Below are 26,984 nucleotides of genomic sequence, written 5' to 3'. Positions count from 1 at the left end.
TGCCATGCAATTGAGCTTTTGTAAGTAAAAGCTGGTCTGTAGAAACAGTTTATAAATTGGTATTATTGGCTATTACACCTATTAATTACAAATAATAGGCTACTACACGGCAAGTAATTTACACACAATGACGATTATGTTTCAGTTCACAGCCGTTTCTGTGTGCAGTGCTGTTGGCCGTTAGTTTGCACGCACGGTGTATCATCTTGCGCCGGCCTGCAGTGCATATCCGTCACCAGTTCAGAAGGCTTCTCGATTCACCGCACAGCCCGACTCAGTACATGCAAGCTGTTCCCTACGTTTGTGAGTGTGCTCACTGAAGACGTGGGCAAGTCTTCCTCTTCTGCAGCCTTGGCAAACAAATCTAGGTCAATTCTGTAAAAGCAACACCTCCCATCAGTCTTGGGACTCATGTTGAAGAATCGAAAATGGCTCTCTTCTGGACTGACACGTAGTGCATTGGGTAGGGTATGAATGCTGGCAGCCTATGTAGGGTACTACGTAAGGGCCCCTATATAGGGGATAGGGAACCTTTTATCACCATGATCCTTACATGATGGAATTTGATGAGGTTGGTTGGTGTCCTACACCTGCAGTGTGAGGGGAACCTTTAACGGCAGGCATTTCGGTGGTATTTCCGCACCCAAAGTCAGTGGCTGGCAGGGCGCCTAGGTGAAGGGTCAAGCGGTTACTCATGCCCCACTCACACCTGCCCCTGTCTTTACAGAGAGTAGCTCATGGTGACAGTCCTGCCTAAACATGGTCTTGCACGCCCTGGCATGACTGCCTCCCTGCCAGGGACACACTGTGATTTCAGATTAGATTAATTTGTAATTTCACATCTAATTAATTACGTCAACAACGGAGTCAGACTCTCATGGATGGCAACCTAATTAGCAGCTAATCCGCAACAGGGAAGAGGAAGTGCTCATTTGAATGGTGACATTTATAAATACTGGAGAAATGAGTCATGAAAAGAGGGTCCAAGTGCATTGTATGGATTTATTATAGCGCCCATTAATCAAGATGTTTGTCAACAGTGCGTGTTTAGCATTTATCAGTCCTTGTGTACTGTCATAACCTCAAACAGCCTGTAACTTGTGATAAATGAAGCACCAGCAAACAGGCTGCAGAAACCATGTAGTGTTCTGTTCATGCTATTATCTCATAGGAATTTATAAACACCATGAACTCCTGGAATGAGTGTGAGGTGCCGGTAATTAAAGCCTGTTCGGCGTGCTCCACCTTTTGTTTGTCTGTTTCCAAAGGACGGCGCTGGCTCTGTTCATTGTAGGCTAAATTGCTTTTGTTATGCAGCACAGATGGTCCTACGGAGGGAAACCATGTTCAGCTGTCCGATCAGCATGTCATGTCCTGCTATTTTTGTGGTTGTTAATCTAGGCACTCTGCATACTGGTACAGCCATTATGCATTCAGTCTGTCTGACTCCAATTCTCGTGTGTCTCTGTTTGTAAGAAAAACACATACACACACACAGCAGCTCAGTCTGCCTGCGTCCGATTAACAGCGGAGGGTCGTGTGAGAGGTGAAGGGTGAAGAGCTACGTGTGAATACTTCTCTATGGCAGGGCAGATGGCTCAAGTCCAGCGCTCATAGTCACCGACACATTCACGTTGTCCCAGCCCTTTCCCAAACCTCACTCTAACGACCCCTCCGTTAGAGCTGGGCGAAAGGGAGAACGGCAAGGCAAAACTCTCCCATGCTCCCCACGTCCTTTCAGTGACCCCTGCCTTCAGGCTGCCACTTTACAAAAGCCCGGCCACACCCACTCGTCTGGCCTCCCGTGCCTTCTGTGCTGGAGTCACCCTGCTTTTGGAGAGCTGGAGCTGGGATTCCTGCGTTATTGGAATGGGCTCTCCCACATTACCGTCCTCTCAATAGGAAGGTTTACCAGATCCTGTAACTCCTGCAAGAAGACAGAAAAGCCCCTCTATGCATAGAGCTGCCTTTCACATTTTCTCTCTGCATGCAACTCCACAGTTATGCTATGAACTCTTCAAATAGTTGACCTTTTACTTGATTTAGCGCATAAAAACCTCAAAGTCCCTCCCACACCAGCCTATGAAGTTGGCTGAGGATCTTAATCTGTCATTTAATTTTTTTTTCCTCTCCACAAGGTAATCGAGAGTCAGGACCCAAGCCCCTTGATAATAGGTGCCATGCCTGAGAGCACCGCTGCAATTCGGATGCACAGATACGGCTCTCAGCTTTGTGGTGTGTGTTGAAGAGAAGCAGTTGCAAAAGAGGAGAGAGAGAGAGGGAGAGTTGAGAATGTGTGGGAGGGCTGGGCTGGGCTGGGCTGGGTGAGTATTAAGAGCACAGGAGACAGACAGGGACAGAGACTAGCATGCAGCCTGTCTGTGGCAGTGTGAGGGGACAGACCCACAAGCCCCAGTGTCCATCTGCTTCCTCTAATGGACCCAGAGCAGCTCTGAACAATGAGTCTAACGATTGAGACGAGACGAGACGAGAGGAGAGAAGCGTGCACTGGAGGGGTTGGGCTGGGAGGGAGGGTGGAGATGGGCATGCCGTCTGATTGGCTGATGGGAACAGGCCAGCTGAGCTGATTGGCCGGTAGTGTGAGCTTGTAAGTGTGTATAATCGGCACTGTGTGTCACCAACTCCAAGATTTCAGGCCCCTTTTATAGAACTCCCCCAACCTCTGTTTTGTAGGGGAGAGGGTGAGAGACTAGTAATAACAAAGTGTCAGATAAAGGACAAAGATGAAAATGTTTTATTTGGCTCATTTGCAGATTAATTGGGAACTCTGGTGATTCTGAGATCTCCGCCACACTCATCGCTTCTGAAATTCGCTCTGAGAGATTCTACTGTTAGTTTTATGATGCAATCGGAGTTTATCTGTTCGTTGTTAATCTGTTGCGTTCGCCCAAGCAGAGCTGTTGCCTGCGCTAACCCCTGCACAGCGCCCCCCTGTGGTGGCAGCTGCAGTAACACCTGTACCAAACAGCAAAGAACAGCATGGTGGAGATTGCACACAGATGTCAGGCTGTATGTGTTCTAAGTAACTTGATTCTTAGCATTTAAATGTGCAGTGAGGTTAGGACAAGCTGTCCTGCTTTTGTTTCGAGCATTATTATGGCGGTTGTTGCTCATGTATTAAAGTTCTGATTGAGGATCATACAGTTCAGTGTGTGTGTGCGTGTTTCAAGAATGAAGGCAATGGCTGCCTGCCTGTAGCAGTTTGTCTTGCATGTACACCTACTTACTGGGCATCTTAATCCTTTAGGCTTTGGTGAAAGCCCCAGGCCTTTCCTATGGGGAGATATTTGCCACTGACCGCTCCTTAGTGTACCTCAACCTCCCCCCGGCCAGCTTGGCACACCACACATTCACCCCTTTTCTCAGTTCCAAGTTCTGCAGAGGTGACTGGTTCCAGCATAATCCCCCTGTAAAATTATGTAGACACATTTGCTTGAACAATGATACTTTCCTGGCAGCGTTAAAATCCCACCCTGCCCATCCTGTGTTGGCATTTAACTGGCTAGGATGTGAAGCACGTCAAAGTCAAATTTATGTACAGCACATGTTGTCACAAAGTAGCTTTACAGGTGTTTGGGTCCAGATCTATAATGAGCAAGCCAGTGGTGACGGTGGCAGGGAGAAAACTCCTGGGCTTACATACAGCCCATCTTGCATAGTATTGGGGAGAGGGGGATTTACACAGCATACTCCAGGTTTCCCTGTAATGTTTCCACCTGAGAATTGCTACCTGTGCAGGTGACGCAGCCTCACCGTGTGCGTGAGTGAGTGTGCGGGAGTGCACATGCATGCGGGAGTGCGCATGCGCATTCACCGCATGCTTCCCAATTGCACCTGCACCAAAACCTCTGCTCTTGCCACTAGCTATTACCTCAGTCTCAAGTTCTGTCATCATTTTTGATGCAACGGTGAATCGCATCAAGTGGCTCAGCAATAACGTGTGTGTGTGTGTGTGTGTGTGTGTGTGTGTGTGTGTGTGTGTGTGTGTGTGTGTGTGTGTGTGCGTGCGCTTGGGGGTGTGTGTGTGTGTGCGCTTGGGGGTGTGGGTGTGGGTGTGGTGTTTCCTGCAGTGCCAGACTCTGCCAGGGCCCCTCCCCCGTCAGCCCCGTCTCCTCCACACGCCACCAGCAGCAGCAGCGATGGCCGCCGCAGTCCCCCCAGCCCCCAACAGGCCCTGCAGTGTCCCCCGCGCTACCCGCCCAGAGAGGTCCCCCCGCGCTTCAGGCACCACGAGCATAGGCAGCTGCTGAGGAGGGGGCAGCCCCCGCCCCCCACCGCTCTCAGCCAGAGCACCGGTGCTGGGTCCCCACCAAGAACACCCACCAGCGAGCACCTCGCAGGTGAGATGCTGTCTGTGTGTGTCAGTGTTTGTGTGGCTTTCTTTGTGTCACTCACACTGTGTGTGTGTGTGTGTGTGTGTGTCTGCCTGCCTGCATGTACTTTGAGAGAAGAGGATTTTTGTCTGTGAACAGCTTTGACTGAGGCCCTGATTAAATCTGGTCATTTTGCGGTTCTGCTCCAATAGCCGTCCTGATTTTTCTACTCTGCTTTACTTTCATGCTGCTGTGTTTCCTGCTCAGACACTGAGTAGTGGAGCACTAATGAGCAGTAGCACCCCCAAACAAACACCCACTGCGAACACCAGCAGTTTTGGGTGCAAACTAATTACTGCATCTGGGCTAAGAGATGGGGAGAAGAGAGGAGGAGCTTTGTTTTGCAAGCAGGGAGATTGTGTTGTTTTTTTTTTCTGCTCAGTGTCAATAGACTCTCTCCATGAGAGAGATTTACTTACCTTAACAGCATGTGGTCAAGACACTTCTCAGCTTTCAGATTGCCTTTCCAAAGAAAGCAGATGTAAGAAGTTGTAGGCCTAAGCCTCATAGTAGCAAGGGACTCTGGGAACCAGAGATGTCCAGTCTTTAGGCTTCTCATTTAGACTACACGCTGTGTCCCTGCAGAACTTTGTAAGTGTCTGGCAGACCGAGGTCATGCAAGCTGTATGACTGAGAAGCACTAGCTCGTCTTCCTTTAGTTTACTGCTTCATCGTTTACATCTGCCCCAGCTGTCAGCCCAGTCTTGTGCGCGTAGACTTGTGCTGTCTAGCTTGGCAGTCTTGCAGGTGCTAAAGCTGTGTCCAGCCTAGTGGGGGGTGTGATGTCGTCTGCTTTACACCCCCCTCTGTCCTCACTAGCACTGGGGAACTGCTGTACACTTTACATCTGACTTGTCGCTACAGAATATTTTGTGCTTCTGTTCACACAATAACACGTACAAGAATGATGTCACATAGAATAATTATAATTGTTTATAGAAAATTGTAGCTGTATTTGGTAAGGTTGCACCAATAATGAATTTCTTGGTACTGATATGATGACCAACAATTGGCATTGTATTGTGGCTGATACCAATATAAATTACTGTTAATTTTACCTTTGCATACTTTTAAAGCAAGTTCAAACTATAATCTTTATATGATGTGCAGTGGGTGTAAGACATGTTGAACTCTAAAAATGGATCACTGATTAATTTTTCATAGGCATTTCACTGGTTAATCAGGCTTCACAATTATTGTGAACATACATTGTAATTATTGCAAATGGGAGCAAAAATAGTTTTTTTTACATGTTATATTCTAACCTTTGTCAAACATTAGGTGCCTTTTTTTTTCCCTTGAACTGGTGCGGGTATAAGAGAGCCCCTAGAAAAAAACATCTGCAAAACTACAGTCTCCAACATCAAATCTTTAATTTTCATATCAGATTTTATTAATTTAGACACAAGTACCACTTAACAAAAAAAACTAATCGCCTCTAATTTAGCATTTTTTCATGTAAATATAGTAATATATAAATGACCTAAATTAGGTTTAATCTGTTAAATAGATAAATTTATCCTTTGAAATTCAGTCGAAATTCCAGTAATCTAATCATAAACTAAAAGGTTTTCTGATCAGCAAATAATATATCAGCTGCAGATAAATGATGCACCTGTAGTAATTAGTCAGCTGTCCCAGTCATGAATTTTTAGCTGACAGTAGTCAAACAATTTCAATTATCGATTTATTTATTTTTAAATATATATTTCATTGTTATAGAATGCTTGTGTAGTAGTCTTTTTGTTTGATTATTTTATGATTATTTTTACACGTGCAAGCTGTTTGATGTTTGTGTGACACGTATGTAATAATTTTGACGTGAAGTTTGAACGATGTTACATAGTGTACAAAGCTTTCATTACTCGTAGTGATTTTAAAGATCCACTACAAGCCATCAAATGCAGAGCTGCACCGTTACATTTGGGATTATTGTATTCTTTTAGCCACACTTAAACAAAGAAGCAGATGACCTTGTGTTCAGCAAGCTTTGTCTCAATACGTTTTTTGTGATGACAAGCACCAAATTCGCATTCTGTCTGCGTTTTAAATCCGATTACTGTGGAAATGATTCCGATCAAAGCAAATCATTGCAGTCAGCTCCAATAATTGTGATCAGGCAATTATGAAATGATCGTGACTAATTACATGCCAAGCCTTGTCATTAATCACTGTGATTAACATTTTAAATATTAAGTTGTGACACAGACTGCAAAAGGCTTTGTGATTGGCAGGCTGCATAAGCACCTGCAGTTTGTCACTCTTAAGCAGGAATACTGGAGACTGGTCACCACACTTATAGCGGACACAGCAATTGGTTTATATATGTTATGCTTATTAGAATTGTTCTCTTCTAACTCAAAAATGCTCAGTTTAGCTGTTGCTGACACTACTAATTACTAAATGGAGCACATTTGTAATCGCAACCTTTTCACATGCAAGTAATTGTGGAGGTTGAAACTTGGATTAGGCCAATACCATTAGATTACACTAGTAATCATTAGTATCTAACTGTTCGTGGGTACCAACTACAGGCATACAGCCAAGTAGTTAACCTGATTGTGAAGAGTACTGCTGATCATACCCTACTGACTTGATTTTATTAGCTGTATTGCCATTATTGTCCAGCTTCTCTCTGGAATCCTGACATCTTTTGTAACCCTCTTGCATGTGCCCATTCGCTACTTTTTCATATTCTCACCGTCTCCTTCACTCTTTTTCTGACAACTCTCTCTCTCTCTCTCTCTCTCTCTCTCTCACACACACACACACACACACACACACACACACACACACACACACACTCTCTCTCTCTCAGCTCTGATGAGCAGGGCAGGAGAGATGTGTGAAGCACATGCATGCCCTACTGCTGTTGGAAAGAACAAGTAGTGTCTTTGGTCTGCACAGGCCAAACTAACTAAAATGTGTATTTCAGAGAAAGCATTGTCACCAAGCTGTCTATGCCAGCTTGGCTAGAATGACTGGCACAGGAAAAGTTTGACATCTGACATTTTAGCGTCTCCGGGGAAGGTCATTACTTGTGCATTTTATTTCATTTAGAAATGTTTCTGTTAATATAAACGCACAGTGGGGGAGCCCTGCTTGTAACTGTTTATTGGAATTACACTATTCCTCATATTCCAAAATGAGTAAATCCTATTTTTGGTAGTCCTCACTGGAGGGTTAAAATAGAGATGATCAATGAATTTAAAAATAGCCACAAAGAATCTCTCTCTCACACACACACACACACACACACACACACACACCAGCAGTCTCTCTTGGCATCAGTTCGGGATGAGGCTCACATGTTTGGGAGCAGACATGCGACTGTTGCCTCTTCCTCCTCATCATGCTAATGTAGATGTTCTCTCCAGGTACAGCTCCACCCTGCACACACTGCTTTTTGCCTTCACTCCTGCCATAACATGGCTTCCTGTTTTTGTTTCACTGCCCAAGGAAGCAAATGAAAGATTAGAAGAAGCAGTTGCCTTGCTGGGTAATTTCGCAACCTGTTTTTGGTTTTATTTATTTATCTTCCTCACACCCACCCACCCGTAACCATGTTTAAGATGTCCATGTAACCAAGACAGAGGCGAGCAGAGAGGAGAGCTTACAAGGCACCTGAGAAGGCAGACGTGAGAAGTCTGAGTCAGCGCGCTGTAGACAGAAGCCTTGTTCTTTTGGCTGTTTTCTGCTTGTCTAAAATGGCGTCCCATTTCGAGAGAGGCTAGCAGACGGAAGGGACAATGTAGAACCCATCGGAGTTCTCTTTCCCATTGCATCTCTGGATTATTACTCCATTTGTTGGTGGGGGTTTTGTCCCTCTTTTGCTGTTCCTAATTCTTTAGAAAATTTTGGTGAAAGTGTTGGCTTCGCTGTTCTGGAGGGGGAGTAGGGGGTTGAAATGTTAAGTCATTCAAATGCTGAAACAATGCCAAGGCAACTCAATTCAAAGGCATTTCAACCCTTGCCACAACAGCTCAGTTGAAGGGCAGTTGAGCTTTTGCCGACCAGTGTTACAGCCCAGACGTCACCCTGCTACATAATCCACCAGGGAATTTTCATTGGGAGAGTTGCTTCCCTTGAATGAGCTGTTTGATGCCGAAGCTCAAGCTATAAGCAGTGTAAAAGAAAATTCACTTTAGCTTACTGGGAGAAAAACCATAAGGACCACTGCACAGGTTTTTAGATGTGAACTGCACCTTTGCAAGACCACTGAAATGGACCGAGGGCTCACGGTCACCCAGTTAGAGGTACATTGCTGTGTAGCATGCGGTGATTGGCTGTTCTCATCTGGTTCTTCCTCCTGGACCTATGAAGTCCCAGCTAAGGAAACACTTCTTTCTGGAGGGAAACACGATACTCTCTTATTAAGAAACTGAAGGTTGTTTCAACAGTTCTATAGCACGTGAAAGAACTGATTGAAATTTGTTTTGATATTTGGATTATTATCTTTATTTCTTACCCTTTATTTTTTACCTGTACTCGGGTGTTTTCATCGGAAACAGGTTTTCTCTTCTCATATCTTTATTCACATGGTTTTTTAGACATTGGTGTGAAACATTTAGGGTTCTTTTCCCCCATACACCACACCCAAACACAGTGTACATTTTGTGGTCTTGGGGTCCCTAATGCTCCTCAGAAAAGATTCTGTGTGGATCCTATTTTGGTGAAAATTCCCCCACTGAGATTTAAGATGGATGGGCCGCTGCAAGGTTCTGTGCCCAACTGGAAGGTGTCCTATGATGAGCTCGTGTGGCTGTAGCAGGAAAGCGCCGTGGCCCGACAGCTCTGGTAGATAAGGGGGCCTGGGGAAAGCTGATAAGTGTTCAGATGGGAAAACTGCTTGTGGGAGATGGCGCATGCATGTTTGTGGGAGCTTAACCCTCACGTCTGTTTGAAAGTGCCAGAAACGAATGCCTTCTGTGTGACGGATTGTCTTCAGTTCATTGTACCACTGATTGATGTTTATGTTCGTTGTCCAAATTGAGATACTTAATGGAAATGAAGCCCAGTAGAAGAAAGAAAGAAAACATAGCAGCCTGCTCAAAGGTGAAATTCTGGTTTATTTCTTGTGTACTACCACAGTGCGTATTTGATGATTCAAATGTCAGTTTGCGATGCAAAGGCAAAGCTTAGTTGCAGTTCCTTTGGTGGATTTAGTCATAAATCATGGATTGACCTGAGCCTTTTGGGACGCAGGATAATGTATTCCAAGGCTGTTTAAGAGAACTGCTCTAGCAGAGACAGCGCTGGTTGTGTTCGCTCTGCATGATCAATGCCCTCCATCCCCTTATCCCCATCATTTACACACCATCGATTACCTGCTATCTTGTGATTGATTACAACAGTGGAGAAGTAAAACACTCTGCTTTGCATTTGAGCTGTGCATGCTTGTGAGGGAATGCACTATGTAAGCTTTGGCTCCTGTATGCAACCCTTTGGTTTCTCAGCTCTGCTGTGTTCAGCCCTGCGGTGATCTACACAGGCGATGTAGTCCTGGTTTTGCGGGGACCTGGCGGGCTGTAGGGAGTGATGGATGAGGCTCTGGTCTTGGAAGCATTCAAATAAATGAACCCTGTTCCACCTCAGCTTCCCTTCGTTGCGAGGCGATATGGGGAGGGAGACTGATGGTGCTCTTTTTCACACACTTCTGCTTCCATAAGACATGGAGTATGCAGATATGTTGTAACTAATATGACTAGTGATACGGTCCACTGCATTTTGCAATATTCAGGAAATCTAAAAACTAGACATGTATGACAAATACCTACTGTAGGGGTGGAAGAAGTCATAGATCATTGTCAACCATGGTTTTTTTTTTGGTTTTTTTTTGGGGGGGGGGGGGGTTTCCCCTTTTTTGCCTCCTTTCTTAAGTGTTTTGTCGTGGTTTTCTCTTCATTCACACAGGCAGACTTGGTCATGCTAAATATCTTGTTGCTTCCTTTTTGTATTTGCAGTGCTGCCCCATCAACGTGACCTGGGAGCCAAGCATGAGAATTCCCTTTGGATCGTCCCAACCAGCAGGAATCAAGTGATTACTGAGGAAAACAACACTGAAACTTGGCCTTCCTTTTCCTATAGCAACAGTCAACAGGCATTAGAATGTACCTTGGACACTGACACGTCAGAGCTTGTTAGTAGCAGCATGAGTATGGCTACAGGAGCTAGCCAACAAGGTCACTACCAGATCAACAAAACAAGCATTAACCATTCCTCAACTATGGTTTCCAGTCAGGGTGGCCCCAACAGGGGCTGGGCTTCTGAGAGCAAAACTGATTTGTCCATGGCCAGCAGGAGCCACTCCAGTTGGGGAACTTCTAATCTCAACCTGAACCCCAGTGCTAACCCTGCTGCATGGCCTGTACTAGGGCATGAGGCTCCAGGAGTGGGGTCAGGGCCTGGTGTTATGGGTGGGTCTAGTTCACTCCCATCCAACATGTGTGGCCCAGGAGGTGTTGCACCAGTTCACAGCACCAATGGAAATGGCAATATTGGGTGTGCCAATGGAAACCTTGTAGGGGATTGTGCTTGGGGAACCCCGGACACCCCAGAGCAGCACCAGTCCCCAACGAACATGTCTTTCAGCATGGATCCCCCTAACCTTAAAACTGATGGACCGAACACTAAAGCTGAGCCAATGAGCCCTGCACACAGCTGGGGGGGAACCCTGAGTCAATCTCCCACTGAGCAAGCAGGTGGTGATGGAACTTCCCTGTGGAGTGGTGGAGACATGAAGGGTGGAGTATCTAAAGACTCAGGCTGGGATTCTGGTGGTATGTCCTCTTGGGGACCAGGAGGAGGAGGTGCAGGCTGGGGTAACTGGAGCAAGCAGTCAAGCTCTGAAGGTATTGGGTGGGATGGCAATGATGGTGCAGCTCGGGAGCCAATGAGCTCCTGGGGTAATGATGCTCCGGCCAGTGACAGTAGCAGGGACAGCAGCGAGGGCCTCTCACGGAGGAGAGAGAGTTCCTCAAGTGTGGAATTCCCTCTACTACCAAGACAGGACTTGGACCCTCGTGTTCTCTGCAACTCTGGCTGGGGTCAAACCCCAGTCCGTCAGCACACAGTATGGGAAATGGATGAAAATCCTGACATTAAGGATGACGGTGGTACTGAAGCCTGGGGTTCTTCATGCAATGCACCTTTAACCGGACCTGCACCTCCTCCTCAGGGTTGTGCCAATCCCAGCTTAAGTGCATCTCCCAGGATGGATTCTGGGAGCAAGAGTGAGACACCGTCTAGAACTATGTCAGCCCCAGGCTGGGCAGGATCAGTGCCACCAACCAGTCAGCCCAGTACTGGATGGGGAGAGCCAACTGCTAATAAGAAGGTGCCCAATGGATCAGTTGGTAGTTGGGGCGAGCCGATGCCAGATGGCCCCAGCACCAATGGTTCTAGTGGCCAGTCATGGGGTTCAGAGGACAAATCCCCAAGCTGGGATGATGGTTCCATCCAAGCCAAGTCACAGGGTTGGGGAGATGGGCCCAGCACTTCCTCTGGTTGGGGAAGTAGTGGGAGTGGAAATAGTGGAGAGTGGGGAGAGACTTCAGATGGAAGGAAGAGTGGCTCTGGTAGCTCATCATGGGATGGAGAAGGAGGGAACTGGAAGGAGCCACAGAAGGGCTGGGGCAAAGCTGCACCAGCGGCAGGTGGAGGAACCTGGGGAGACTCCCAACACTCCAATGGCACATTGCAAGGTTGGGGTGCCAAACCACAAGAATCCTCCAGTGGCAACAGTGATGTTGGAAGTATGGGCTCCTGGGGTGGCCCAAGCTCAGTAAAACAGGGAGGCTCTGCCTGGGGGTCTGTTGCTAGGCCAGATCCAGGAGAGGAGGCCACAGGGTGGGAGGAGCCTTCACCTTCCTCTATAAGACGCAAAATGGAGATTGATGATGGAACGTCCACCTGGGGAGATCCTAATGCCTACCGAACTTGTGTCAACATGTGGGACAGGAATAACCCTGCCTCACACAACAACCCAGGCACCAGCAACAACGGCAGCAGCAACAACCACCACACAGGGCCTAGCAACAACAATCACCACCACAGTCACCATGGCCAGGGTCCGAGTCAGAACCACTCCAATGTAAACAATAATGGTTCACCCAACCAGCTGGGACCTCCACACAACAGAATACCCATGGTGAACCCAGGTAGGTGGAGTGACGTTTTGTTTGTTTGCCTAATTTTAGTGTGATATTTTAGTGATGTGTTTTGAAATTAAAATTATCAGTAATTTGTTGTGACTCTTTGGATCCTAATTTGGCATGTAAAGCACACACAAAGGGGTCTGCTATCAGAGTCCTCATTCATGCAGAGGAGACTTGGACTGGAGTTTGTTTTTAGGAGCATCCCTCGTGGTCTGCACATGTATGCATGCGTGCATCCGTGTATGTGTGTTTGCACACTTGTGCTCTTGCGTGCTTATGCATGTGAAAACTGGTGGAGATTTTCCTTGCAGGACTATATTGCTAAAGCTGTAATATACCTGGAAGGAAATCCCCTGAGCCCTCAAGCATATCTTATGAAAGTTATTATGAAGTCCTCTAGTTAGTCTGATGAGAGGCAAGGGCTGAAAGCACTACTTACATTTTAAACTCTTCCTTAATAATCTGAATGGGTCACAAAGGAAGGAGTGTTGTTTCACTCAAAAAGCATCACCTGCTGTTCATTCCTGTGTCAGACTCTTAGCAGAGTTCTCCAGTGCTGTGATGGCATGCATTCTACATTGTCCTGCTGCCAACTGGCCTCTGGCCTGCAGCTACAAAGACATGTCTGCCTGGTGCTTGGCTTGATGGAGTTGGTCCTCAGGCTCTCCTGCCAGCCCTCTGAAACCTTTCTGTTTCTGTTCTTGGCAGCACTCAATGGCATACATAAGCATTTACTGTCAGGATTTTTCTATCCTGCTTAGAACAAGCTCAAAGAACATCCTATTTGTTTGGGGTTTTTTTTTTTTTTTTTGTCAGCCTGTTATATTTTTTTCTTTTCCTTTTTTTTTTCTTTAGCTCCTTTGTGTCGTCGCGCACCGCCCCCTCCTCCTTGCCATCTTGTCAAAAATCACGGAATGCAGAGACATGATGCATCTTCCCGCTTTTAAGTGCACACAATGAACATTAAAAAAAAAAAAATTTCTTGCCTCTTACAGGCTGGGGAGAGCTGCCCAGTGTGCAGCCCAAGTCGGAGTCTTCGACCTGGGGAGAGCCCACCTCCTCCAGCCCGCCGGTGGACAACGGCACTGCCGCCTGGGGCAAGCCAGCCCGAGGCATTGGGGGCTGGCCAGAGAGTCACGAGCCGTCTGCCGCCTACGGCAGGAGCAGCGCACCTACGGGCTCAGGTTCCTGCAAGCCAGGTCAGGCCGCGCACAGGGCGTCGCACTCCCACAGTTTCCCCTGCTGTCTTTTTTTTTTTTCCTTCATTTCTTCATTTTTGTGATAATGTCTTTGTTGATGCAGTCCTGAATTATTAGCGGTGGTACTGATTTGTAGCACCGAAAATAATTCTTGAAGAATGTATATATGAATGTATAAATAAATCAGTCTGGTAATTTTTAGATTTTACTTTTCACATTTTCATCACTGATTGTTTTGTTAAAAGATCCTGTAGAGTTGTTCTTGAACCTCACTGATGTCTACTGATGAGTTTGTTGGAATGGAGATGATTTCATAAAGTGTGTATGAAATGTATAAATTCATTAGTTAGGTAATTTGTTTTTGTTTTTTTTTTAATTATTATTATACTAAATATTTTCATCGATTGTTCAAAGTTCATTTTCCTCATCTGGAGATGGAGTTATTCTTGAACCATACTGACATCTAGTGGTTATATGCTGTCCTTGCATTACTCTGTGCTCTGCATTTAAAGATTTTTCCTTGGAGAATGATTAGGATTCTCTGCTTTTCCAGGTCCCAAATCTATGCAAGATGGCTGGGGGTCAGGAGGGGAGGAGATGAGCATGAGCAGCAGCCAATGGGATGCTGAGGACGGAGACATGTGGACCAGCCCCACCTCCCAGGACAGCGGTTCTTCCTGTACATCCTGGAACCAGTCCAAGAAGGGAATACAGAAGGTACTATCAATAGGCCATCTGTAGCTGTTAATTACTGTTCACTGTGTTGCGTCCTGGACTTTTGTCATATAAATTGTCGAGGATTCTGTATAATGAATTTAAGAGGCACTGGACCTGATTATGTATTTGTGCGTTCGTGTCCCACAGGGGAAGGTGTCCACCAAACAGGACGAAGTCTGGATCATGAATCGACTTATCAAACAGCTAACAGACATGGGTTTCCCTGTAAGATACATGTTTCTATCTCAGCAATGTCCAGCACTGTATACCATAGCACATGATTCTCGTCAGAGCAGAGAACAGTGTGGTTGTGGGTGTGATTGGCGGCTCTTTGGTCTGGTGGTCAGAGTGGTGGGGGTCATCACCCGGGTAACCCAGGTTCAGGGCTGGGTGTGGTCGCTGCCCTTTGCCTTTGCTGCTGGGTGAATTTGTGTGTTTGTGTGTGTATGTTTTTTGTATCAGAGGGATCCTGCGGAGGAGGCACTGAGGAGTAACAACATGAACTTGGACCAGGCTATGAGTGAGTCACTTAACATGCTAGTATGGCCACACACACACACGCACGCACACATTCAGACTTCTGCGGCCACCGTGGCTCACTCCGCCCTCCGTCTACAGGTGCACTACTGGAGAAGAAGAGTGAGGGGGACAGACGGGGCATGGGCGTGGCCGACTACAGCAGCGGCCTGAACAAGCCTTTGGTGGGACGTCCTCCGAGCCTGTCCAAAGACTCTGCCCTGGACCGAGCCTCCTTCCTGGACAAGGTGGAGGACCAACAACACACACACACACACACAGAGCCATGCCTCTCTGCTGATACTTCCAGTTCTATGCCATTGTGAATTTCTCTAGTTTTTCCACTACCTGCATTAGATTAGGCGTTAAAATAAATTCTACAATGTTGTATCTCTAGAAGCAGAGTTGGGCATCTGTTCTATTAATCCTGAAGTTGGTTCTTGTTGGGGTGGAAGTTCAAAAAATTAGGCAAGTCTAGGAGCAGTTAGCCCGAGTTCCTGACTGTGCTCTCTGTGTCGTGTTCGTAAGGATGGCGGGTTGTCAGACGACACACCAACCTCACCGTTTATGCCTTCTCCCGCCCACAAGCTCCCGCTGACAAATAGCAGCCTTCCCAGCCACGGACTGGGAGGAATCTCCTCGGCTCTGGCCATGCAAAACTTGAACAACAGACAGGTGAGTGGCCAAATAATGGTTATGAAAATGACTACAATGTCTTCAAATTAAAATTGACAATATGGTGTGTTTTGGATCAAAGTGAACCTCTTTTCTAATGTATGGAGAGTTCAATGGCTAATTGTGGAGTGGCATCATATGACGTCCCTGTCTGTCTCCCTCTCTTTTTCTCTCTCTCTGTCTGTATCTGTCTCAGATGAATGGAATGTTCGGCAGCAATGGAGCAGCACAAGCACGGGCTCTGCAGCAGCAGGTCCCGCCCCCTCAGCCGCCAGTGCCGCCTCTTAGCTCCGCCCAGCCTACTCTACGTGCTCAAGTGCCTCAGTTTCTCTCCCCTCAGGTGTGTTAACCTGAAGAAATAACTAATGCAGCTAACAGCTGCATGCATCTTCCTCTACTTCGTTTTAAAATTAGCCATCAGCCATTTTTATTGTCTCCTTAACTGTAATTTTCTCTTCGTCCTCAGGTTCAAGCACAGCTCTTGCAGTTTGCAGCAAAAAACATTGGTCTGAGTCCTGCACTTTTAAGCTCACCTATAAACCCTCAACAAATGACTCTGCTGTACCAGCTCCAGCAGCTACAGATGGTGAGGGGAGGGGAGGGAATGGAGGGGTCTGCAGACACACTGCCTTCTGTGTCTTTGTGTCTGTAAGAGGAAAAATGTACGGCCCTTCTAGCCAGGCTCCCTCTTGTCTCTTGGTGTCTCTCGCTTGTTTGTGCTCCCTGTCTGTTTGTCTGTATGCAATTCTCTCTGTCTCTATCTCACAGGCTTACCAGCGTTTGCAGATTCAGCAGCAGATGATGCAGGCTCAGCGAAATGTTTCTGGTCCCATTAGACAACAGGAGCAGCAAGTGAGATTCACATGCACGTGCACACATGCAGAATAACTGAGATTTTCAGACCATCGGCTAATTTCAGTATAAAGAGGATCCTACCTTTTTTTTTTTTTTTTTTTTAATTCTTTCTCAGATTTTAAAAATCTCTCTCTCTTCTCTCAGGTTGCGCGCACAATCAGTAACATGCAGCAGCAGATACAGCAGCACCAGAGGCAGCTGGCCCAGGCCTTGCTTATGAAGCAGCATCAGGCCTCACCTGCCTCCTCCCACACTGGCTTGCACGCCAGCCATAGCAAGCCCAACCTGGACATGTTTCCAGTACACCCCCAGGCTTCAGGCCTCTCCATCTCTGACCTGCAGAATAAAGAGCCACAGACTCCCCACAGTTCCTTTGGCCCATACCCCCTCTGTAAGGAAAACTCACGTTTTCTTACCTGAATTAACACAAATGCGCATCTATTATTACTACTGCTGGTGAGTGTTATTGGTGTTAGTGTTTATATGGGAGCCAGTTATTAGATAGATAGAAATCTTGGTAGCGAGTTCTTAAAAATTAAATAACACCAGATCGTTCGGGAATCCTTTTGAATTGTTTTACCTCCCTCACCTGCTTCCACCTTCCTCCCACAGCTGGCATGAATGGGAATGTGGCTGTAGGCTGTATGGAGGTGGGAGGCGTGGCCCTAAAGGAAGCCCCGCCCCAGCCCCAGTCTCGCTTGTCCCAGTGGACCCACGCCGGCGGTGTGGATGCTCTCAGTACTTCCAGCCCTCACATGGAGAACAGCCTGAGTAAACACAGTAGGACCGCAGCTCGGCCACACCGTAATAATACAAGTACCGCTACCACTAGTGCAGTAGTTCCTTTAGTTTTATATTCTCTTTCATAGATTGTAATATTACACAGCTAACAGTTCCACTTGTGTAATTAGATGAGAGATCCAGGTGGTAGTGCCTAAAATGTCTATGTTTAACCCAGCAGGTCCATTTAAATTAATTTCCCTAGTACAGTCAGTTCTAAGCCTTCCACCTGGGAGGAAATTAGGGTTGTTGTTGTTTTTTTTGTTTGTTTGTTTCCTTACTGTTTTGAAGTAAGAGCAGTACATGATGCTTCTGTCCCAGGTACTGCTTCCTCCACCCATGTGGGTGATGGAAAGGTGATTGAAGACTCTTTCAGCCCTTATAGCCTACTGTCCAGCTCACAATCTCCCAGCAGCCCCATGGTGGCACCAGAGAGCTGGGCCCAGGGCAAGAGCCCCAGTGAGAAGATATCCAATGGGACAAGCATCAGCTGGCCTCCAGGTAAGCCCCACTGATAGCTGCTAACTTTGTAAAGTTACATGAGTGCAGCACATGTAATAACAGTGGTAATGATGTGTTAATACCATGCAGTTACAATGTAATATACAGAAGCGTTTAAGTATAATGTCTATAATTGCTTTTATCTGACTGTCATGTGATGTCACATTTGCAAATCTAAGCAAGATATGTAAAATTATTCTCAATCAGTTTAAACATTTATACTAAATTTATAATATGGGATTTGTACTACAAGTGAGCCCCATTCTCTATTTTACTATTTTCAGAAGTATTATGTTACCAAAATTTTATTTACTTATTTTTTACCTTCTTAGAGTTCTGTCCAGGAGTTCCATGGAAAGGCCTTCAGAACATTGATCCTGAGGCTGACCCCAACATGACCCCAGGAAGCGTTTCCAGTGGCCCTACCATCAACACCACCATTCAGGATGTCAACCGCTACCTGCTTCGGGACCGAAATGGAGGTGAGGGACCATGAGCCCCTCCCAGGCCTTTAGAAGTTTTTGTTTAATTCCCATAGATAAGGAAGAGTGACTAATGTCAAAAGGAAACGAAGACATTTTAAACAAATTAGCCTGCACTAGTCAACACTTCACCTCCTCTCTCCTTCCTTCTTGTTCAGGGAAGCTTCTGGACATGAAGTCTACCTGGTCTGCAGGTCCTGTCTCTCACACGCAGGCCTCGCTGTCCCACGAGCTCTGGAAGGTTCCTTCAGGAGGCCGGACCTCCATGGCGCCGTCCCGCCCCCCACCAGGCCTCACCAACACCAAGCCCTCCCCCAGCTGGGCCTCTGGGTCCCTGGGCCTCGGCCAAGGCTGGAGCACCTCCTACTCCTCAGGTCTCTCCCTCTCCTCTTCTCCCCTCCTCTGCGCTCCTCTCCATTTGAGTTTAAACTTAAAGCCATAACCATAACTTCAATCTATCTCTCTTTCTTTCTCTCTCTCTCATGTGCTCTCACTCTCTCCCCTCCATCTTGCCCATCAGAGGGCACTGCATGGAGCTCAGATAGTTCCAGCAGGACTAGCAGCTGGCTTGTGCTGCGTAACCTGACACCTCAGGTATGAGCTGGTGGTGCTGCCGGTGTTCCTCTTGTCCTACTAAACAGAATGTGTGTGTGTGTGTGTGTGTGTGTGCGCAGTACATTTCTGACTAGTGGATGATTAGTGTCATTACTCCAGGGCAGTTTCTTAGATTGGGAACTCTAATAATGTATTATTCCACTAGTGTTTATTTTCTAGTTAATATTGCCCACCGCGTCCCTGCGTGTGTTTTTTTGCAGATCGATGGCTCCACTCTGAGAACTCTGTGCATGCAGCATGGCCCTCTCATTACGTTCCACCTGAGTCTGCCTCAGGGCAATGCGCTGGTGCGCTACAGCTCCAAAGAGGAGGCCGCTAAGGCCCAGAAGTCCCTGCACATGTGAGGCCCATTCCACCCATATATACAGCAGCCCAACTATTAGCGTAACCACTGCAGTTTATACCAGAGGGCTCCAACCCTTCTGAAGATTCACGGTCTGGTTCCCAGCCTGCATCCAGACACATACCACCTGAGCACTGCTAGTCTCAATTTCCTCTCGGTGATTTTAGTGTTCCAAAGCTGCTGTGCCTAAACGTGAACTTCTCAAGTTAGACAGAATGGTAGTTAATTCGAGCAAAGGCGTCAGTGAAGTCAACTGTAAATCAGTTATATTGGTTAAATGAATGCAACTTCAGGCCTCCCTGATGTCAGCCCCTGACCTCACTCACTCTCATTAAACACAGTCGTTCCAGACTACAGCCTTCTGAACTCCGAGCATCCTTGTTAATTGTTTATTCTTTCTGTGCCATTTCGACTGACCAAACCCTGTGCCCCGTGCAGGTGCGTGCTGGGTAACACTACCATTCTGGCGGAGTTTGCTGGCGAGGAAGAGGTGACCCGTTTCTTCGCCCAGGGACAGTCCCTCCCACCAAGCAACAGCTGGCAGGGCAGCTCCACCCCAGGCTCCAGCCAGCCCCGCCTCGCCAACCCCTCAACCGCCCACCCTGCCGTCGGCCACTGGGGTGGTGCCGGCACCAAGGCGGCCGGCAACTCTGGCGGTGGTGGGGGGAGTGGCGCGGAGCTGCTGTGGGGGGGCGTGCAGCAGTACTCGAGTCTGTGGGGCCCTGCCAATGGAGAGGAGAGCAGGGTGATGGGAAGCCCCATCCCAATCAACACCCTGCTGCCTGGCGACCTGCTTAGTGGTGAGGGCATGTAGGAGCTGCCAGCTCCACCCACCACCAAAAACAGGAAAAGGAAGGAAAGAAAATGATGGAGTTTTAAAAAAAAAAAAAAAATGGAGCAAAAAACAAACAAAAAACACACACACAAAAAAAATGAATGTGACGATAATCACTGTCCATAGAGCTGTAAAAAAAAAAAAAGGGGGGGGGGGTTTGCATTTGGGGTGAGATGAGGACACTTGCCTCCCCCCTGCTGTTCAGTTTGTCTTTGGGAAACTGGAGACGTTTAGTGCGTCTGAGAGTATAGTGTTTGACAGAAATGGAAGCCTTTGATGGTTTTCATTCATTTTTTACTCCCTTTGTGATCCACTATTTTTTTATTTTTGTTTGTTTGTTTAGACCCAAGAAGGTTTTTTGTTTAGGAGAAGCAGAAGAGCAGGCGGGCATTGTAAACGCAGACGCGTGGGAACCTCACAGGGCCTGCGATCCCATGGCCCACGACATCACCCAGCACTCAGCCTGCCTTTTTACTTATTTTCATTTGTGTGGTTTCTTCAGAACTTCTATTAGCCTTAAGTGCGCCCACTGTCCGTCTTCATTTCTCGCCTTTCCAGGTCATTTTTGAACATTTTATTTTACAAAAACTAAAGAAATTTTTGTAACTTGCACACTTCTGTTTCTGAGCCAACAATTGGGCCAGAGCAAGCCAGAAGAACAACATTATACAGCAGCACGTGGCCTGACTGCTAGACCAATCACCAGTGAGCTTTTGCTTCTTTTTTTTTTTTTTTTTTTTCCTGGAGTTACAAAAAAAAAAAAAATGGAGGTACACTGACTCATTCGTTGTCTGTATATCCAAGCTGCGTCTGTGTATGTATTTTTAAAAATAAGATGAATGTTCGAGTGAAAGTGAGTGAGTGTATATTTACGGTTACTTGACCAAGCATCTGTCTGTGAACTCACAAGCCTCTGTTTCAAAAACCCTCAGTGGAAGCATTTCCGTACTAAAGGGGTTTCAATGCTGAATCAAACTAAACTTCATTTAATCCTCTGTATGTAGTTGGACATTTTTCTGGAGAAAGATGGATACAGGAAGGGGAAAAAAAATTGTCCAAGTGATGCATCGTGCAATATAAGCATAAGCCGCCATCTTCCACCCACACTGAAGCAACCCCAAGCTTGCTTTCTTTACTTCTGTGCGATTTTGATAAACCTGAACCGTGTCATTTATCTGAGACTGGGCAAGCTACAGAGACATTACTTAGAAACTTCTTCGCCTCGTTGCCTGGAAGCTGGGCTCTCTCTGGAGGGGCAGAAATGCACTGAACTGTACGTCAGGTCTGGGTGTGTCAGACTAGCGTGCAGCAGGGCACCCACAACTCCATGCACACATGCTTCGACCGGAGAGCAGAACTTGCGGAGCGAGGCGGAACCTTGGGATTCAGGCACAACACCAAAATAAAACTTTTCTCCTAATGCAGTAAAAAAAATTAAAAATAAGAGGGATTCTTGCATTTGGTACAAACAGGAAAAAACAGTTTTCTAATCTTGTGGGGGCATTTAATATAGCACTTATGAACAGACCAGCGCTCCACCTGCAATGCCAATTAACCGAACTATGGAGCGAGTATTTATAATAAAAAAAAATGTAAAAAAAGATTAAAAAACTTTTTTTTTTTTTTTTTTTTTTTAAGTAAAATGAAATGTAAAAAAAAACATTTAAAGTGTATAAAAATACTAAAACAAAAAAAAAAGTACAAAAAAACTCATGGCAACTTTTAGCTCTTTTTCATACCTTTAGTGGTATTTAAAAAAAAAAAAAAATTCTTGGTTGTTTTCCCTTGTCGGTCCTGGAGGGACTTGAATGGACTTTAAAATCCATGGACTGAAGGGGATCATAAGACTGAATCTACAATCAGACAGAACTTGCAGTACGTTTTTACATCCACACACTTTTTCCTCCTTTTAGACTATTTCAGAGCGAAGGTCGCTGTTACTCCGACCTTGTCTATGGCCTTTGCCGTGTCTGCCTGTGACGCCAGACATGAATTGTTATCCGGATTGGATGTTGACTGGGAAGCGATGGACAGCACTGGCCATGTGGAAAGGGAAGCTGCCAATCGGAATGCCGGCTGTGACACAAGTCCAGCAGTGCAACACTGTCCTTCTTGGAAGCTTGGAATGGCTTTACTTTCTGTGGCTGTGCTCCTAGCTGCAAGACCAGAGCCACCGTGAGCCGGCGGCGACAACGCTGACACCTCACCTCTCAGTCACTGCCCACTTCCTCCAATAACGCACCTTTAGCAGGATGCTGAGACAGTCTGACCTCTAGAATTGCCAGTGTTGGGATTTGTGTTCCCTTTCATTTCTTTTTCCATGTACTGTACTTTTCTGTTGCAGTGGGTTTTCACTGACACCAAAACCCTTCAGTGTTCATATGCAGAAACACTTTAAGTAGAGCCACTGTAGGCCTGTTCTGTGTAACCAATGCAAACAAGGAAATGTCTTGTAGGCCATATTTGATTTTGTCATAAGTAATTTGCAAATAATTTTTGTGTGCGTGCGTGCACGTGAGAAAGAAAACAGTGTTTCCCAAGTGTCTCATGACATGTAGAACGTAGGCTCTTTACTTTGCATGTGGGAGAGACTCAGTCTCTTAAATAGCTGCTAGCATCCTCCTCCTCTTCCTCTGCAGCCTCCATGCCATCCACCCGTTAGAGAAAGAGCACGATTTCCTTCCCTAAAGAGCGCCTGCCCCATTGATGAGAACACTCTCCGTTCCGTTAGCCGGAGTTGTTTTCATTAGAGTGCCCTTTTCCTGGTGAGAAGAGAGCACTTCGAACTTGGGACGGGCCTGTTTAGCCGCTGGCTTTCTCTCCAACCAGCACATCATTTTGTTACTATGCAAAATAAGAAACAGTGGACACAGCATTGAGGTGATGAGTGTGTCTCTTCACAGCAAAGTGTCAGTCGTGACTCCAGAGGTTAGACTCCATCCCCGAACCCTCAGGCCTCCAGTATACACACACCACATTGCTCTCAATGCTGTAAAGATCATATAGGTCATATCCTAACATCATATAACGATATAACCTGTGATTTATATATTAAATTAAAGCACTCTTTCAGGGCAGAAACAAAAGGAAATGAATTTACATTTTTGGACAGATGATTATCTGTTGGAATATTTATGGCCTAGGATATTTCATGTAAGAAACTAGAAATTCTAGAAAAAGTCGGATTACCGTAGGATAATTCGATTACTTAAGATAAGCTGCAAACAGGCTTCTCTTTTCCTGCAGGGGTGCCATTGGGTCATCTCACTTTTACAATGGGACCTACTAAACCACATGCTGCTGATTGCATACAGTGATCTCTGTGGTCTCACGTGGCAACATATAAGCAAGATGTAACCGTATACTCTGGACAAATTTGCCTGTAGGTTTTTTGCTTTGTTTTCTTGTTACATGGATCACTCATGTGTTTCTAGTGTGGAGGCCCTTAGCGTGATTCAGATGGGATGGATCTTAGAGAGGTTGGCTACATGCCGCGTTACTGAACGGCCTCGATCGTCTCACTGAGATAATCCTTTTCTCAAGCGAGAACTTTCAACGTGTGGGGAGGTGCACAGGCTGTGGCTAATCCCTGGTTCTGTTTTTGAATACCAAAAAAAAAGATTAAAAATAAAATCACAAATCTTTTTATATATGTAAGTATTTACAAAGTTAGACAAAAAAGATCCTTAATGTAAATGATCTAGGGGGGAAGATGATGTTTAAAACTGCACTTCTGGCTGTCTGATGTCTCCTGTTTTGCAGATCTGCTCTTTCCCTCATTGTAAATGTCGACTGCGTGCAGGAGTGCCTTTTTCTGAACACTCTGAAGTGTGTGTTTGTTAACCCAGGCCCGCCGAACTGTGCGTTTCTGCTCTCTGATTGTAAAGGGCCCTTGTTTATCTGGTCCCAGCCACCTGTTCCCTTCATACAGAGGTAAACCACTTCAGCAGGTACCGTGGAATGTCTTAAGCTGGCGAAGGCCATTGTTGTCATTTAGTGTTTTTGGACTCCCAATTTGGCATCAAAAGCAAAATCACTGTTGGCCTGGGTGTGAAAACTGCCTTTCTCCAGACTCAGTTACAACCCCAAGTAAGGCTGCATATCTAGCCTGTTCAAAACCACAGGACGCATTCTGTAAACACCAGCAAAGGTAACACAACAATATCGCAGCTGGACTCAGTACTGCAGGTTAGCTCATCACTGTAGGCCAAAAGTCTGAGATGGTGTTTTTTTTTGTTGTTTTGTTATTTTCTTAAGACCTACTGGGCAGAACACAAGGAAAAATGAGCAATATTTGCATTTGACCATACAAATTCAGACAGAAGTAGTATTAACACTTGGTAATTCACAACAAAAGCATTTAGGATTTGCACATGTTTTATTCTCCAAGACACAGTGTTTTTGTTTTGTTTTTTTGTTTTTTAATGTATTAATTTATGGTTGTCCAATCCCATGAAGCAGTTGTTTCCAGACAAAGTAAGCATAAACATATCAAAACAAAACAAGTTATTACACTAATACTTGAATCAAAATTGCCAATAATGTAATGTGAAGCTGAATTTTATTTTTCTTTTTTAATTTGTTTTGTTGTGGCTTGTACTAATTTGATACAAATCTCAAATCAACATTGAACATAGTTTTTTCTTAATGTTTGTGGATGTTCAGACTGTACCTGGTTAATCATGCACCTTCAGTCATGCTCCTGTCTGCTGCTTTTCGTTGTTTTTGTTTGTTTCTTCAGCTTGTTGTAAACTATGTTCTGATTTCTTATTGTAATCCAGCGTTGCACTGAGTCTTCTCTTCCCTCACTCAACTAATCAAAACAAACAAACAACAAAGTGTCGAGGGAAGGCAGTTCATGTCTTAATGTTTACTTGAGGACTCGATCGATTTAATTTTTTTTTTCTCCATTCTATCTGTAAATGTGTTTTAATACCTGTAAAATGTTTATCTACCTTTATAGTGGCTTTCATTGTTGAATAACTCTGGCAAGAGTTTTGCACCACTTTGATTTAATTATTAAGCTTAAAAGAACAAAAAACAAACAAAAAAAGAAGCTGGCCATAGTTGGAGATGGTGTAGAGCTCCATATCTGACAGTCCTGCGTTAAAAGAAGCGGTGGAGATTACTGTGGGATGAGTTTATGATGGGGACACTCGTTTCAGAGGTGCCTAGTGTTCTCTTGTCTGTAATGGATTCAGCTCCCTTCCAAACCACCTGCCATTTAGCAATGACCAATTTTTCTAATTTTTCCAAAGTATTAGGAGAAAAAGCAGAAAAATATGTTATCAAAATATGGGAGAAAAAGTTGAGAATTTCATCTTCCACCAAACAAGAATGAGAGAACTTTTCAAGTGAAGATGTAAGCTATTTCTGAACTCTGGGATCGATTCAGTGTTGTATTTGAATCTTCTCTTGTTGACAGACTATATACCTGTATCAGTTTCATGTTTCAGTTCTGTGAACACATCTGCTTGCTATCCTGCACACTTACAGTGGACTTGGCCATTTTCTCAGGAAGACGAGAGTACCAGAGTTCCAATTCTGCTGTTTTCTAATATTATAACGAGACTATAGTGAGTTCATGGAGTAAAAAAGATATGAATAGAAGTCCAACTCTAAGCACTGAAGAATATGGATTTCAAAATATCTTGAGCATTTTAATCAGTAGCAAATACACATTTACCAAAAAAATAGGCATGTGTTAAACTCTCACTTTATTTTTCTGAGGTGGAGTGCTTTGTCTATACATCTACATTGCTTTATTTTCATAGTTTGTGACGTGAAGTTAGTAAAACAGCCTGTATGTATGCGACTTGGCTCTGCAGGTTCTCTTCTAGGTCCTGTAGAGTGAGGCATTGCCTCAATTCTCTGTCTGCCCCTCCTCTCTGTCTCTTCCTGCAAGCTGACACTATTTGTCTAAAACTGGGCACTGTTGCCTGAGATTCCTAGATCTCTGGTCCTAGAAGTAAAAATCCTCTTGAATTCTGTTTGTTCAGTGTGGTGGTGGGAGGGAGTGGGATTGAGAGCAGGTTATGAAAGGATTGTGAATCTATGCACATCGGGTGGGGGTGGGGTTCATTGTAAGATGTTTGATTGGACCGGGTTTAGATATAGAATTTTCTTGTCCTGGGGATTTGTTGGGGGTGGGGGGGGGGGGGGGTTGAGTCCCCAATGACAAACTAAGCACTGTGGACTTACTTGGAAGAGTCTTAACACCTTCATGGACAGCAAACGGGAACCTGGGCAATTTTAAATGGGACTTACTTTTGTCTTTTGTTTTCAATGTTAAGAACATGACTGTAGGGGGATTCAGAAATGTTTGTGGCTTTCAAATGCTGCCACTCCACCCCACCTTCGTAGAATGTGATTGTTGACAACTTGCACCGAAGATACGATATGATCTATTCATTGGGTATGAAGATTCTTTCTGCTTATAATAATAAACAGCAACTTTTTTTGTCTCAAGCAAAAATGTGATTATGTGGTATTTTTATCAACCTTGTGTTCAGCCTCTTTATTCCATGTGCATAGCCATAACCTCAGTTATAAATTTATAGGAATTTCATAAAATCTGCTTCATACATTAAAGCCATTTTTCTATATTTTCATACTTTCTCCACAATCAGCTAAAAACACAAGCAGTCACTCATGTACTGCTATACTTAGGTGCTTTAAATATTGACCTAAAGCCTTCTTCACCTGTTAAGTGGTGACCCTCATCTGTGATGTTCACAACCTTGGTGTTTATTCCAATTGCATTCTCTTCTTATGTTTTCTTGAGGAATGCGAGTTAGACAAGTATCTTATCTAATTAACCATAACAAAATATAAAAAAGTACCTAATGCATTCATTCATTAATATTTAGGCACCTTTAGCTCTAAAGCTAAAGATGATAAAATTAATATAACTTCT

At 45.2% G+C, this 26,984-nt stretch overlaps 1 protein-coding gene across 8 annotated transcripts in view; it reads left to right on the top strand.

Annotated features, from left to right (window-relative positions):
- The window catches only part of tnrc6c2 (trinucleotide repeat containing adaptor 6C2), a 32,781-nt gene extending 11,080 nt beyond the window's left edge, over positions 1-21,701 (top strand). Inside the window, exons 4-23 of one of the 8 annotated variants that reach the window (XM_081710662.1) lie at positions 4,092-4,361; positions 10,358-12,553; positions 13,546-13,749; positions 14,303-14,466; positions 14,614-14,691; positions 14,929-14,986; positions 15,085-15,230; positions 15,571-15,657; positions 15,854-15,997; positions 16,124-16,243; positions 16,426-16,509; positions 16,657-16,903; positions 17,125-17,328; positions 17,614-17,793; positions 18,126-18,275; positions 18,434-18,649; positions 18,796-18,869; positions 19,091-19,230; positions 19,672-20,033; positions 20,412-21,701. In XM_081710662.1, coding sequence (XP_081566788.1) covers positions 4,092-4,361; positions 10,358-12,553; positions 13,546-13,749; positions 14,303-14,466; positions 14,614-14,691; positions 14,929-14,986; positions 15,085-15,230; positions 15,571-15,657; positions 15,854-15,997; positions 16,124-16,243; positions 16,426-16,509; positions 16,657-16,903; positions 17,125-17,328; positions 17,614-17,793; positions 18,126-18,275; positions 18,434-18,649; positions 18,796-18,869; positions 19,091-19,230; positions 19,672-20,033; positions 20,412-20,434 — 5,147 coding nt within the window. In that variant the 3' untranslated portion in view covers positions 20,435-21,701. Of the gene's footprint in view, positions 1-4,091; positions 4,362-10,357; positions 12,554-13,545; positions 13,750-14,302; positions 14,467-14,613; positions 14,692-14,928; positions 14,987-15,084; positions 15,231-15,510; positions 15,658-15,853; positions 15,998-16,123; positions 16,244-16,425; positions 16,510-16,656; positions 16,904-17,124; positions 17,329-17,613; positions 17,794-18,125; positions 18,276-18,433; positions 18,650-18,795; positions 18,870-19,090; positions 19,231-19,671 lie in introns of all 8 variants that reach the window. The other 7 variants (XM_081710661.1, XM_081710660.1, XM_081710659.1 and 4 more) reach the window with 7 other exon arrangements.
- The last annotated feature ends 5,283 nt before the right edge of the window (positions 21,702-26,984 follow it).

Source organism: Electrophorus electricus, chromosome 3, assembly GCF_041902795.1.
Source record: "Electrophorus electricus isolate QZ-2024a chromosome 3, ASM4190279v1, whole genome shotgun sequence".
NCBI classification, from domain to species: Eukaryota; Metazoa; Chordata; class Actinopteri; order Gymnotiformes; family Gymnotidae; genus Electrophorus; species Electrophorus electricus.
This window is presented reverse-complemented; position numbering and strand designations above follow the sequence as displayed.